Source organism: Solea senegalensis, linkage group LG19, assembly GCF_019176455.1.
Source record: "Solea senegalensis isolate Sse05_10M linkage group LG19, IFAPA_SoseM_1, whole genome shotgun sequence".
Lineage (NCBI taxonomy): Eukaryota > Metazoa > Chordata > Actinopteri > Pleuronectiformes > Soleidae > Solea > Solea senegalensis.
This window is the reverse complement of record NC_058038.1, coordinates 2164972-2180285: the sequence shown is the minus strand read 5'-3', so window position 1 is coordinate 2180285 and position 15314 is coordinate 2164972. Positions and strand designations below refer to the sequence as shown.

Genomic DNA, 15314 nt, shown 5'->3' with positions numbered 1-15314 from the left:
AAACTCCTTCGATGTTTATATTTTAAACGAAAAGGAAAATAATAATGCATCTTTAAATCTACATCATATCCGCAGAAAGTATAATTCAAAACGCACATAATTGTCATTCAGAATTGTGTCAGGAATGTTGCCGAGAAGCTTTTTTAATTTATAAAACAAGAGTCCTCGTCTCCGCCGCCGCCCGATTGTTCATCCACACAGGCCGGACCGTCCACACTCTCCTTTTTTTGTTTTTATTTTTAAGTTTGAATTTGTAATATTTCAGTTCTATTTGTCACGTTTGCCCTCAGAAGTTGAGGTGCTGCAGGTCTATGGTGCACAGTGTGCTTGTGAACAGGTCGAAGTCCTCCTCGGAGAAATCCACCGGGCTGTCCAGTGAGCTCTGCAGGCTGGGAGACAAACACGCGTCCCCGGCGAAGAAGGTGAGGTCGGGGAGCGCGGAGGAGGAGGATGACGACGATGAGGCGGCGGCAGGAGCAGCAGGAGCAGCAGCAGAGGAGGCGCTGGAGGTGATGGAGATGTCCCGCTGCTCCGAGAATGAAGAGTCCGCTACCGCTGTTGCTGCTGCGGGCCCAGCCTCCACTAGGCCCGGGTTGTCGGCGGAGTTCGTGTTGGGGAACGAATGCGGGGATGCAGCGACGTCAGATGTGCCGGATTCCGCGGGCAGCTGTGGGAGTTCAGGGCGGCTCAGTCGGCCTCCCTCCTCCGGCGTGGGCTGCGCATTGTCCCCGCTGTCACTGGCGTAGGCGGCGGCCGAAGATGGATCACCGCTGACCCTCTCCCCCTCCAGTGTTGCCTCCCCGGTTCCAGATGCCTCCAGTGGCTGGCTCGAATATGGAGACGAGGCATCGGCGCCTTCGAGCGGCTCAAATCCGCCCGGGTCGCTGGATTCGTGGCCTCCTCCACTTCCACCTCCACCGCCGTCTTTGTGGTGCGTCTGGCGCTTGTGTTTCATCCGCCGGTTCTGGAACCAGACCTTGACCTGACGCTCGGTCAGATCCAAAAGCGCAGCAATCTCCACTCTCCTGGGCCGACAGAGATACTTGTTGAAGTGGAACTCTTTCTCCAGCTCCAACAGCTGCGTGTTCGTGTACGCGGTGCGCAGGCGGCGGGACCCGGCTCCTCCAGCATCCAGAGCCGCCTGACTCGGGTCTGCGGAAGAAGGACAAAAAAAAAAAAAAAGAAGAGACAGAGAATATTTATGTGAAGGATTTATTGTGCAAAAACCTTTTATTTATTTATTTATTTTGTATTTTTTTTATTTATTTTAGTGTTATATTCTCCTTTAACTTCAATTTATAATCTACTTCATGAAAACCACATAAAACCTCTGTGGCCTACAGATTTATTGCGCAAAGATTTCAAGCAGAAATCCCCTCGGATCTTCTCTCTGTAATAAAACACACACTTCTCATAAAAAGAAATACTCGACACCGAACACTATATGAGCTGGTAAAATAAATAAGAGACAAAAAGGGCGCAGATAAAGACAGATGATCGTAATGTCAGAGTGGATTTTCCCTCCTCAGTAAAGTGCAGCAGCGTGTGATCAGCAGACATGTAAGAACGAGGGAGAGAGGGGAAAATAAATACATCATGCTGCAGGGAGGAAATGTGCAAGGAAATGTGGGAATATCGATGTGGAACTAGGGTCAGAGACACAACCAGGAGCGTGGATGAGTGTAGAAAAGGCAGGAAATTATAGGGGCCAGAATGAAAGACGAGGAAACAAGAGGTTTTTTTTGTTAAAAAAATAAAGTGGCGGTGGATATGTATAACCAAGATTATATATATATATATGTATAAACTATAATATATATTCGTATCTATCTATCTATATATATATATATATATATATATATATATATACCAAATATTTTATGTCATGGGGAAATTGGTCTTAATCAAACATAATTCAAATGGGGGGATATGTATATATATATATATATAAATATTATGTATATATATATATATATATATATATATATATATATATACATACACATACATATGTGTGTGTGTGTGTGTGTGAAACAGAAATGAACCAACAAAAAACCCCTGAAAGCCGGTGTGTTTTGCTGTGTGGCTGCATCTCCTCTTCCCCAACCCCCACCTCTTCTACACACTATATGTCCGCACGCCATTATTTTTCCCACCTCAATCCAATATGGCTACCCTCTCAGTTGTGCTATGAATATATAATATCTGGCTGCTGCTGCTGCTGATGATGATGATGATGATCTGAACTCACAGTACCCTATAGGGCCAGCATTATGCAGCAGCAGCAGCAATCATGTGCACATATGAAGAAAACAAAAATCCTCTACAAATTTGTATTGTGGAAGTTCAGACTCCAGATTGTACAGAAACAACAGGATGCTGGTGCACACACACACACACACACACACACACACACACATACATATATTGTTAAGATTACACCAAGGTATAGAGTAAAGTCATATATTTAGATGCAAGCTGGGTCAATCACTGCAGCAGCATAATGCAGGGGTCCAGATATGGCTTCCCTGCATGTTGACACAGCATCACAGCACACTGCACAATGCATGCTCGCACGCGCGCATGCACGCACGTACACATTACACACACACACAGTGCAAGGGCAGGGGCAGAAACAGGCATTATTATCATGTATGTTGTTTAAATGAACGTTTTCTGATGTGAAATTAACCACTCACACACACACACACACACACACACACACACACACACACAGCACTCACATATACTGGCTCCCGCATCCCTGCATGCGTGCGTATACCGACCTGTGGGTGACTCGATGCCCGCCGAAGCGTACCCGGAGGCAGTCGGGGAAGGGGAAGACGAGGCGGGCGGGATGATGGATCCACCACTGCTGGAACTGCCTCCAGGCTTGGGACACTTCTTGGAGGATTTCTTCTCCTTCATCCAGGGGAACTCGTGCGCCATCGGACCGGCCGGGGTCGCCGTGACCGGGGCAGGGGCCTGCCCCAGCGGTCCGGGCTGCTGGGCACCTCGGTGGTGCGTCTGGAGGCCATTAGTAGCGGAGCTTCTCCGGTTCTGCTGGCTCCTCGCTGCCGGTCTCGGCTGGCTGGCTGTGCAGGGGCTGAGGCTGGGGATGGTGTGCTCGAAGGGAGGCGGAATTACTGTCGACTCCTTGATTGATGAAGTTTGAAATGACTCCAGGGCGGCGGGGAAGGACGTCAGGCACTCTGCTAGGGATGGCTGGCTGTTTATAAAACCGATCTCCCTCTCGAATTCAAAATTCATAGCTCCCTCAAACCGGTTTCACCCTCAAACGGCGAGACCCCACAACAATCCCTTACCCAAAAATAAAAAAAAAACAAAACACAAAAACAAGACACATACACACAAGGCACGGTGCGCACGCAACACACACAACACAATATGGCTTCTTAAAAAAAAAACAAAAGAGAACGAAAAAAATAAAACGCACGAGCTTGCAGGGTCCCGACCGCAATGGCGTAAATGCGGTGGCTATATAATAATTGTGTATATTGGTGATATTACTAGCGTATGGGGACCAGGGTAAGCTAAACTGAAGAACTACGGGACGAAATTGCAGCCAATTCCTGGTCATGTGAGCCAAAAGAGCCAATCCGGGGGAGCCGGGGCCTGGCGAGCAGTGATGGCTGTGGGAAGAAGCAGCAGCGTTATTATTTTTTTTCCACCAAATGCTGTGGCAAAGACAAGCGCTGGGCTGCCACATGATAGCTGCTATTCTTTTGTCTTTACAGGGGGTCAGTTCTGGGGAGGAGGTGGGAAAAAAGAGGGGGAAAGTAAAAATGAAGGCGGCCCGGTCACCATGTGCGCCGTGTGGGCGCATCCCGGTACCACAAAACAATAGAGCATCTCCCCCGAAATATTTTGTTCTTCTTCTTCCATCCTGTGAGTGATGTAATGACCGTTAACATACATTAGGTGAACGGCTCTGTTTGCAATATGGCTCTTAGAGAAGAACAAAACAGCTCATTAATCTTATTATAAAATGTGTCACAGGCTGCAAATCTCAAAGTTACATATATGAGGAGGAAACACAATCTTGGAGAGGTTTTTAGATGATGTGGAGGCTAAAGTCAGAGTCAGATCTGAAACACATCAGAGGGAGAGACACACTTAGAATTAACAAGAAAGGTGAGAGAGGGTGGAGAGAGAAGAGCAGCCTGTTGGTGTGTAAGTGTACATCTTTATATTTTCTATGCAGTATATTCTTTTTTTTACGTGTTTACTTGTTTAAACTTTTAGAAAAAAATGCACTCTTGCATTGTGCACGTCTGTGTGTGTGTGTGTGTGTGTGTTCCAGAGAACAAGAGAAACCTAGATACCGCCTAAATATAATCAGCACCAAAAATAAGTCTCTGCACACGAGGCTCCAAAATTAATCTTGCAAGCCACTCGGTTTTTATGGTGTTTTTCTTTCTCTCCCAGTGTGTGTGTGTGTGAGTGTGTTTGTATTTGTTACCACTTTATACCTCTGCCTGGTATAAACACTGACTATTTAAGGATCACTAATCCTCATGGAGACCAAAGTCCAATCCCAATGAGGCACAAACTCAGTTGAGACTTCTTAAGAGTTTAAGATGATGGATTAGTCATGAACTAGTTGTGGTTATGGTTAATGACAACTCTTTGGTCAGACCTTTGTAAAATCTGCAAATTAATTGTTGTCCATGAGAAAACATATTGATTCAGATGTGTTGGAGACAATTAATATACCTTAATAGAGTAGGTAAAGGTCCAGTCCGTAATGTTTATCATTAACCATTAAATGGGACATTTCAAATTATTTTCATGAACAGAACTTTTGTCTACAATACACATTGTTCATCCCGCAGTTGAAATGCTCTACGTCACCCCTAGATGCCGCTAAATGCTACGTACTGGTTCGTTAACGTTTGAATGGGGGCGTCTTTATCATGTTTTGCATGTATTACGTCATATCACTTGAACTGAGGTTTGACTTTAAAACGTAACGTTGCAAATCGAACTAATATAATAATAATAATAATAATAATAATGTAATGTCATATATATATATATATATATATATATATATATATATATATATATATATATATATATATATATATATATATATATATATATATATATAGATAGATAGATAGATAGATAGATAGCTGCCAGAAAAGAAATATCACAATTTCGCAAATGACTCATTTGAAATGAATGTGAAGTCAATGCAGAGTCCTAACAAGAGTAGCTGCACAAACCTCCGTGTGTTGAAACTGTATGTTGTGTTTACATCCAGAGAGAGGGAGAGAGAGAGAGGGAGAGAGAGAGTTCATAGTGAGGTCGCTCCATACTTCTATAAAAGAGTGTGGAAGGCTGCTATAGCAGCAGTAATAATAATAATAATAACAACAATAATAATAAAAAAAAACACAGCTGTGAGGACGTGACGGCTGCAGCGGTGAGGCTGAGGTTTCTGCATACGCACATGTACTGATTTATATATATATATATATAAATCAGTACATATATATATATATATATATATATATATATATATATATATATATATATATAAATGAAATGAAGATCAGGACCTGGCTGGGAGTTTAGCTGAGGATATTTTTGGGGAGGTCCTGCATGTGGAAGCCTGAGTGGGGAAAAAAAAAGAAAAAAAACAGAAGTGTGGTGATCAATCTTTCTGTGCCTGCAAAGAGTCTGACATACCCCCCACCTCCCACCTCCCCTTCCCTAAATAACAACCTCAAAACTCCACTCTGACCCTCCTCACTATCTCCCTGTTTTAGCTCCACGGTTTGACATTCTCGTGCGTAAATGCGCGCACACGCAACAAACAAACAAGGACTTATTTTATCGGTTCAAAAGGAAAACAAAACCAAACAGAGAAAATGAAAACAGGAGTGTTACAGCAGAGCCAGATGGACTCTTGTTTCCCAGGCCATTTGGCTTCACCCACTGACTTTAGTGGGGGGGAGAAAGAGTGAGAGGAACAGGAACGTGTGTGGGAGTGAAGCAGCCATTGAGCGCGCAGAAGGCCAACACACACATTCACACACATTCACACACAAACACAACAGAGCACACAACAAGCTGCTGACTCGGCTCAATTTATCAAACTTTTCTCGCATCATTTTATATTTTTTTTTAGTTTGTTTTTGTCGAAGTTTATTGGAAGAGAACCGTCGGTCGCTTCACTGGAAACGCGGATTCATCCTCAACATGGGAGTTTTTTTCTTTCTTTTCAACTTATTCATGTAATACTCTTTCAAATGAGTCTTAACTTAATTTTAAGTAATTATTAACAATTATTCAATTAAATTAAGTCTCAATGTAAGTGAAGCTTTCATTTGAAATGTTTACATTGTGTTTTAAAAGTCTTTAGTTTTGAGCTGGTCAACTATTTTGTGTTTTTTTTTTCCCGTTTAAACTTTAAAATTCTAACTTAAATTAACGTGAATTAACAATAACTAGCACTGATAGATTTTTGTATTCAAATGTTGTATCGACTTGCTGGTTTCTTTGTAAAAAATAAAGTTATACATAAAATAAATGTATTAATAACTTTATTTATTCAAATAGGTTTCGTATAAAGACTGTACAACACCACGTGACTCATCATTTTCAGAAAAGTAGAAGAGCAAAGTTATTTTAAGAACCTGCGCAGTAAAGAAAAATAACATTTATGCAGCTTGTTACGAACAAAACAAATACAACAATCCAATTTTGACGTTATTATAATTATTAGGTCAGACTATGTAAACCCATCTGACTGACCACAGACTAACCTGTTTTATAATGGTCACGTGATGATATCGCAGTTATATGTTTACAGCTGACTCCCTGCGCTGTGTGTGTGTGTGTGTGTTGCACAGTAAGAGTATATATGGTGTAAAAGCCAGAGTCCTCTCAGCTGGTTTTGTTGCTGCTGCTGTGGTTTGAGCCTGAGCTCCTCGTCTGATTTTATGAGGCAATAAATTAGATCCAATCTCTGCTTATTGGTGTTTTTATTGTCTGTTAGTCCAACGGAGATGTAAAGGGAAGTGCGGCCATTATTTATGGGAGCCTGATTTATGCTCACAACTTTCAAGCTGCTCCTGCAGGCCCAAGAGAGAGAGAGACACACAGAGAGAGAGAGAGAGACAGACAGAGAGAGAGAGAGACAGAGAGAGAGGAGGAAAGTGGAGGGGACAGAGACCATGTGACATGAACACTGGACAAAACAGGAAGCACAAGGTTCATCACATGTGTCTTTGTGAAATGAAAAATAGAAAAGTGGGGCTGTAGATAGATAGATAGATAGATAGATAGATAGACAGAAAGATATATATATAGATATATAGATAGATAGATAGATAGATAGATAGACATATAGACAGACAGATGGACGGACAGACAGACAGATAGATAGATGAAGTGATCTGTGTGTTTGAAAGCCTCCAAGATTCAGTGAGATTTAATTTAGTTTGAATCACATGAGACTCATTATTTCCCCACACAAGCATTTCCCCTATAAGAATGAACTGTTTTTCTCATTTTTCTCAAAAAAGGACAAAAAAAGAAATCATCCAGTGGTGGTGGGGGTAGCTAGTGATATTTGTGATCAAACATAAGTGTCTATGACTCACTAACTTCAGAGGGGAATGTTCCATGCGAGCTGTTTCCCACCATGTTCAGCTCACCATGGTCTGGTTGGGAGGGTGCAAAACCCTGATAAGGCTTCATTTGGGTGAAAAAACTACTGGACTCATGTTAGCTAGAATTTCCTCAAATGTATATTAAGCTTATATTATGCTATATAATGCAATGCCAGTCAATGACAACACTCTACTTGGTATGTGGCACACACACAAACAGCACCACATTAAACACTTTGACTGATTTACCGTGAGACTAACATGACACAAGTGTAAAATAAGTTTTTGCAAAGTGGCAGCAATTTTGGGATCCTGACTTGAGGCATGTGACGTTGCTTCAGTTTCAAAATCTGAGGTTTTCTCTTCAGGAAACGTCCTGTGACTACAAATGGACGCAGCATTAGCTCCACCCTTTTGGTGCCACACCACTGTGCCTCACCCTATCAATACCCTTCATTACGTTTAACAGTTGAGATATAAACAACAAAATTAAACTTAACTGTAATGTATGGTGGAAACAGAGCTACATAAAAACTGACCACAGATAAGCTACAAAACTGTCACATGACTCATGTTCCGAGGATATAAAGACCTTCTGAGTTTCGCGAGGAATGAAAATGAAGCACTTTCAGCCGCCTCCATTCATCCTCCATAACTGTATTTAACTTGTGCAGAGAAACGGACTCTTACATGTTTTCACCAGTGACCGAGCAGACGCTTTGAACAAAGATTTATATTGTGATAGTTATCAGAGGCAAAAGAGCATGAGCTGACGTCAACCATCTGGCATCATGACAGGAAACAAAGTAGCAGCAGGTCACTATTTGGTCTTTGTGCATGAAATATGTTTGGCTGTCACGTTTGACTTGGGCAGCTTATCTGACATTAGCATCGCCGGCTAAACAGTGTAGCATATAAAATGTGGTTGGTGTATTTGCACAATACACAGTGTTGTGTTTGGGCGGGTTTCGACTAAAATGAGAAACAGAGGTTTGCTGGTTATAGATTTAGGCACAAAAAGTACCTGGTTAGTGTTTAAAAACAAAAACAAAAAACCCAGGTGAGAACTATAGCACTGTTTAAAACTTGCAAACATAACATTCCAACATTTGGCTCTGTACATAATGAGCAGATATGAATATAACAATTCCCAAAGTTTGCAGAACAGTGAAATAGCAACAGTTTCTGGGCAAGCGATCACCTTCATTTAGGGTTGAGATGACACAAGGCCACTTATCCGTCACACAACTCTCTCTGTGTTTCTCAGCAGACAACAGCAGCATTGCTAGCATTGCGCTAGTAAAGCGAGACGCTGGCAAACAGGTTGAAGTGTGACTGAAAACCATTTGAAGTTTCAGAAAAACCCAGTTGTTCAGTAGTTTGAGGGGATAAATGGGCCTTGATCCCGCCCACCCCTGTGTTGCCATTGTAGACACACAAACGCTCCCTCAGTCAGGTGTGATAGTTTTGCTTCACAGGGCAAACTAACGTTACATCGTTTGTCTTCACAAAGACCAGCAAAATAAAGTGAACTGCAGCAACTGTTTAAACGTCACAAAACGACCACCGCTAAGATTCAGGAGCTGCATTTTGGTGCCTCAAACATCACCTAGTGGTCAGACACATGTATACAACACATCACAGGCATGAGGTTTAACAGTTACTAATAGTACTAAATGATTTGGATGCAATTATAGTCATGTTAGCTGTCGCTTAGCAGGAATATTATGTTTGGCGAAGTTGATGATGAACCAAAAATCTTTAAACATGTTTCGTTTGGTGTACGCCAAGAGCAACTCAGCAGTGCAAAGGATTATTTGTATGTTGTTCGTTGCCATGGCGACCAGCAAGTCAGGTATTCACCTGACAGTGAGGAAGTTATAGGTCACGAGTTGCCAAAACCCTGACTCCCGACAAGCTTTAAAAAAAGTGACAATAGGTCTGAATAACATAACCTTTTATTAAAGAATCGTTCGACAGACAACTCTCTCGACATTGAAAGAAAAGGAAGCTACAAATGACAAAAAAGAAGTTGTTTTTTTTTCTCTTCTTTTTATCCCAGCTAATAGTTTGTCTAACTTTTCCGACTATGCGAGGATAGATCACCAATCCCCATCCTCGCCTTTTTCCTTGTACAAGCCAAGACATTTATGTACAAGGGTCATTATAGGAACATAAAAACTACTCATTTTCTTCTAAAATACAAGAACTAAAAAAATGTAACCTCAGTACAATGGACAAGAAGAAACACAACGTCGTTTTTTTTTTTCTTTCATAACAGGTAAATACTAAAAAAGTACAGTATTTTTTTCCTCGATATAAATACATGAAGGATAAATAATAATACAAAACAGAAAGTCTTTTTTTAAACTGTCTATAACAAATAAATATTTAGATATGAATGTTCACTTGAACACACATTGGCGAAAAGACGCTTTGATTGGAGGGCCTTCCGTCTTCAAAATAAGAATTTATCATTATTATCATCATCATCATTTTTTTTTTTTACCTTTAACCATCAAAATGTAAACTCTAAGTGCAATAATGATGCCCAGGTGTGAAAAGCCTTTGTATGGATCTGCATTTTAAAAACAACCGGTTCATTCCCAGAACGCCAGTGAGTGCAGTGTTGCTCAATTTCCAGATTTCTTTGTTTGTTTGTTTTAACACTGCATGAAACTGTGTGGCCACAAACCGCCACCACTGACCGTTCACAGCAAAATGAACTCGGTTGCCTTTAAACATGTGTGATACACACCAGCTCAGAGTCCTGGGACATGCATTTTTGTTCAAATATATATACCCTGTATCCACGTTAAAAAAGTCAAGATATGTGAGAACAGAAGGGGAAAAAACAACAACAAAACATTGGTGTGGCGCTAATGTAAGTGAGGCCTTCCAAAGAGAGAGAGAGAGAGAGAGAGAGAGAGAGAGAGAGAGAGAGAGGAGGGCAATGACTTGTCCAAACATAAATAAATAGTGTTCTCCACTCTTATTATTTACCCTGTGTCGATGATGTGCTAAAATAAGAACATTTTAAATTTCTCTTCCATGTCCTTGTGTGTGTGTGTGTGTGTGTGTGTGTGTTTGAAAATGTGAATAGCTGAGCTGTATCAAAGGAGGCTAGCTTAGCATTGCTATTGTGTTTGTGTGTGTGTGTGTGTGTGTGATTATAGCTAACATAGCTTAGCCCACGTGTGTGTCTCTAGCCTAAATTTGTAGCTGCATAAACCCTGTTAGATCGTGGTATGAGTGCATGTGCATTGATGAGAATGTGAGCGTTGTGGGGGGGCAGAATTGGGGTGTGGGGGTGTTTCGCGGGTGTTTCTGCCTCCATCAGAAACCATGTGCTGGCTGCTGCTGCTGCTAAAGACAGTGGTGATTCAGTGTGGACTGACTGACAGAGACGGACACACGACAGGAGACAGAATGAGACAGACCGTCCAGTGATTTCTTTTCCTGTGCCCTATGTTGGACCTGATGGGGTATCAGAAGACACAGAGGAAGTCTGTCAGCTCCAGCCAAATATAAATATATAGAAATTCATATATAAATGTCTCCTCCTCCTCCTCCTCCTCCTCTTCTGTAGCTGATGGAGAGGCATGGCCCTCCTCATAGCTCAGCCCCGGCTGACAACAACATGTGTTGCCTGCAGGGCGAGAGACCTCGGCGTCATAAATCTACCCACCTCGTTAACTGCCCATTAAAGTCTCAAACTATTTCATTTACCAGGCGGGAGAGCTCTTTGAGGGTGTGTGTGAATCTTACAGTTGGGGGAGGAGGGTTTTATTATCAATGTACATTTTTAAAGCACATGCTCGTTTTTAACGGCGTCATTACGAGCCTTTTTGTTGACTACACTCTAGCAGAACTACTGCGGCAATTTAAGCAACAATCATCCAGTTGTCCATAATCCAATATGTTACCAGTCGTAAATATTTATGATGCCATGTAACGTTAACAGAGGTCATGATATAGTATTTGCCTTCACTTCACATATGGGCGTTTTAGAACTGTTTTAAAGATGCAATATGTAACACTCCACCCTACAAGATGTCAGGAAACAAATACTACCACTCTAAGTACTATTATTACTAATTGATACACTGAAAAACAAAAATGGTTGACAAACTAATAAAGAAATACTTCAGCTGCTAAAACGAATTAATTAATTAATTAAAATTCAAGTTAGCGAGCTATGTTATAACAGTTACTTTAGCTTGAATAGACTTAATTAATTAATTGAATGATTTATTTTGTCAGTGTATTTCTGAACAACAAAAGCTTGTTCTTTGGCTAAAAAAATGTGTCATATAGGTATAGAGATATGACAGGGTTAATACTGTTGTGGCATCTCTGCAACATAGCTATGAGATCACTTTTGTCTAACATGCTGATGCCTAACTGTGAATACTAGTGGCCATTTCGCACCTTTACAGTAAAGTGTTTTAAATGCTGGCGTTTGACTGTGCTCTCATTTCATGAAAATATCACAATTGAACAGAGCAAGTGATAAGTCTGTGCCCCAGTACCACAGAAGGACCTCTACTGTTGCACATAAAGGGTTCATGTTAAAATTGAAAAATAAATTACGACTAAAAGTAATCACTGAGATTTCCCCTTAAACTTTAATTAGATTGAAACCAGCCTGTTATTTAATGGGGAGTACAACAGATGAAATACTAAAATACGGGTTACGGGTTATGATTAACATAGTCGAGTTTCAAATTAGAACATTTTGGTCTAAATTGGTTTAAATGTTTGTTTCTACATCATTTCTTGGGCACAACATTTATGGATTTTATGTATTGCTGATCCTAACCTACAGGCAAAACATCTGTTCACTCAAATTAAATGTACTTTGAAGGCAACAATGGAAGCTCTGACTTGATGAAGCACTGTATGAAGGCAGTAAAAAATAGGGCGTGACTTGCAAACACCAAAACACTGATTGTGCCCAAGGAGCACAGGGCAAACCACTGGACGGCTCAAGTCCGTCTCAATTTGTCTCCCCTGTCGTCCCATTGCAGCGCTACAATCCCCACATGTGAGTTAGTCTGTTAGTGAGTCACGTCATGTTACTTGTTCTGTGTTGTCTTCACTATTCCCTACGTTTGTTCCAAACCTGCTACAGGTGAGTGAGCTTGGGTGCTTCCTGGATTCTGCCCTGAGTCGAGGTGTGGTGCGCTGACAGCTCAGTGTACGTGGGATGTGGGGGCGGGTCACACGTACCCGGAGGCCCCCCTCCACCCACGTGGTGCTGGTTGGCGGCCGACATAGGCCCTGCGCCATTGTAGTCCATTGTTTGGTGGTGAGGTGGCGTGGGGCCCAGGTGGTTGAGCCCATAAATGGAGGGCCCCGAGCCAGGCATGGGTTCCACATAGCTGCCACCCCCCACATAGACTGGACTGGCCTGCATGTTGGTGGGAGTCCCGTAGCCAGCACTGTTGGCCTGCACAAGGCTGTGATGGGGATGAGGGTCACCGTAGTCCGGGTCTGGGGCTCCATACTTCTGCTGCGAGGGACAACCCTTCATGGGGACATTAGAGTAGGCAGTGGACATGGAGTAAGAAACGCCCTGGTGAGGCTTTCCAAAAGACGGTGGAGATGGGGTGTCATAGCCTGCCCCACCTCCCCCTCCCATGGGGTGCATTGAGTTGAGGAAGCTTGCGGAAGACTGCATGGTGAGGGGTGGGGAGCCCGTCGGCGAGGGCCCTCCGGAGCTGGAGCTCAGGCCCTTGGACTTCTGGTCCTTCTTGTACTTCATGCGTCGGTTCTGGAACCAGATCTTGATCTGGCGTTCAGACAGGTTCAGCATGTTGGCCATCTCCACGCGCCGCGGCCGGCACAGGTAGCGGTTGAAGTGGAACTCTTTCTCCAGCTCAACCAGCTGGGCGCTGGTGTATGCCGTACGAGCCCGCTTAGACGACGCCGACGATCCGCTGGTGGGACTCTTCTCCCCACTGCTACCGCTCTCTGCTCCTCCTGATGCTGAGGACAGAGAGGAAAACATTACACTTAGACAGCGTAGTTAAATCACAAACAAACAAACAAACAAAAAAATCTATGCATTCTATTAGATAAAAAAACATTCATGCTAATGGCTATCCTAAGGACATTGTGCCAGAAATGATGCCGTAGTTTGCATTGTAGCTCAACTCAAGCAGACAAAGAAGAGAGTGTCTTGCATTCCCACTAATGCTGATCAGAGCCGAAAGCCAGTAAAGTCACATGGGCACTGAGTCATCTGACCCAGAAGTAAATACTGATTAAACACATTTTCCCTTATAAATAACCTGTTTATACTTGAGACGACATGGATTTCCATATATACCGCATAATATTACAGGTGGTAAAGGGGGGGTGGAGTCGAAATGAGGTCAAATTATAATGAAATAAAAAAGACAGAGCCAGAAAGCTAGAGAGAATCAAACCTAATCAGCCTGCATGCTGGAGAAAATTGAAAGCATTTAGATTCTTAATAAAACCTGAGGGGGGTCCAGGCAAGCCAGCTGAATTATACCTTCATATTAGTTGTCAACACTTCATAACAGTGGCAGTTATTAAGAGGCCGAGGCCGAGGCGCTGGCCGAGGGCGACTAAATTGCATCTCGGCTGGAAAGACATCACTTCCCTCCTCCCTCCTTCCCTCCCTCCCTCTCCATCCTGGCCTCCCTTCAAACAGCAGCACCAGCTGCGATACAAGGACGGCGAGCGTGAACTGAGTCTGACCTGCTCTCACTTCACTCCGCTGCCTAATGAAAGTCACTTCAGCAGGGAGCTGTTTGTCTGAACACACGCACATCCACTGTACTCAGCAGCAATGTTGGGGGGACAGATTGTATCACACCTTGTAGTGTTACTTTGTCGCTTGAATAAAGTGAGTGTGTGAATGTTACTCTCAGCAGGAATCAAATCATTTGAGTCATCGAAATCCTCAGTGTAGTCTCACCGTTACACATTTACTTTTTCTTCCTCAAGTATTTGAGGGCAAAACCTTCACCAGGAGGAGGAGCAGGTGTCCATCAAGCAGCAGACCACAGTTTGAGGTATTGGAAATGTTTTACTTGAACAGGAACTAGCTGCAGGATTTCCACTCTAATTTAACAGCTCATTGTCATGGTTAAGTGGCATGTTGCAAGTCTCGGGTCTCCCACACCCCATAGCTGGGTGGCTTTAAGATCTAGGCAGAGATGGCGTTATTTTAGATGTTCATCATGGGAGAGTCGGCGATAAAGAAGCAGAGAAATGACTGTCTGACCGAGCGAGGGGCCACACACAAGTCAACGTTGGACCAGCCTTTAGAGGCAAAGTAAAGCGACAGGCATGGCTCCACGACTCATGTTCACCGCCACCATTAAAAACAAATGCACATGGAGAGGGGAGGAGAGGAGGGTGTCAGCGGTGTTTTTACAATGATGAGGATAAAGCATTAGAAAAATGGAGGGATGGATATTTATGGTGGTGTTGCAAAAATATGTACTCTGAAACTGTAGGGGAAGAAAAAAGCAACCAGACCTGTTCTGTTATGCACGTATGTGGACAAATATACCAGTAACCTTTGCAGAAATTTACGATTGCACCATACCATCCTGGAGTTAAAATATAACTATAATATAAATCTTGGCTAAAATATGCTAATATGTAACAATTAGGACAGAAATGTCA

At 42.6% G+C, this 15314-nt stretch overlaps 2 protein-coding genes across 2 annotated transcripts in view; both read right to left on the bottom strand.

Annotated features, from left to right (window-relative positions):
- hoxb2a (homeobox B2a) lies at positions 1-3370 on the bottom strand. The gene is made up of 2 exons (XM_044050175.1): positions 2787-3370; positions 1-1152 (listed from the first exon to the last, which is right to left on the bottom strand). The coding sequence occupies exons 1-2, from the start codon at positions 3268-3270 to the stop codon at positions 287-289; spliced, it is 1350 nt and encodes a 449-aa protein (XP_043906110.1). The 5' UTR covers positions 3271-3370; the 3' UTR covers positions 1-286.
- A 6216-nt stretch (positions 3371-9586) lies between these two features.
- hoxb3a (homeobox B3a) overlaps positions 9587-15314 on the bottom strand; it is a 58548-nt gene continuing 52820 nt past the window's right edge. Inside the window, exon 6 of the mRNA XM_044050658.1 lies at positions 9587-13637. Coding sequence (XP_043906593.1) covers positions 12775-13637 — 863 coding nt within the window. The 3' untranslated portion in view covers positions 9587-12774. The remainder of the gene's footprint in view (positions 13638-15314) is intronic.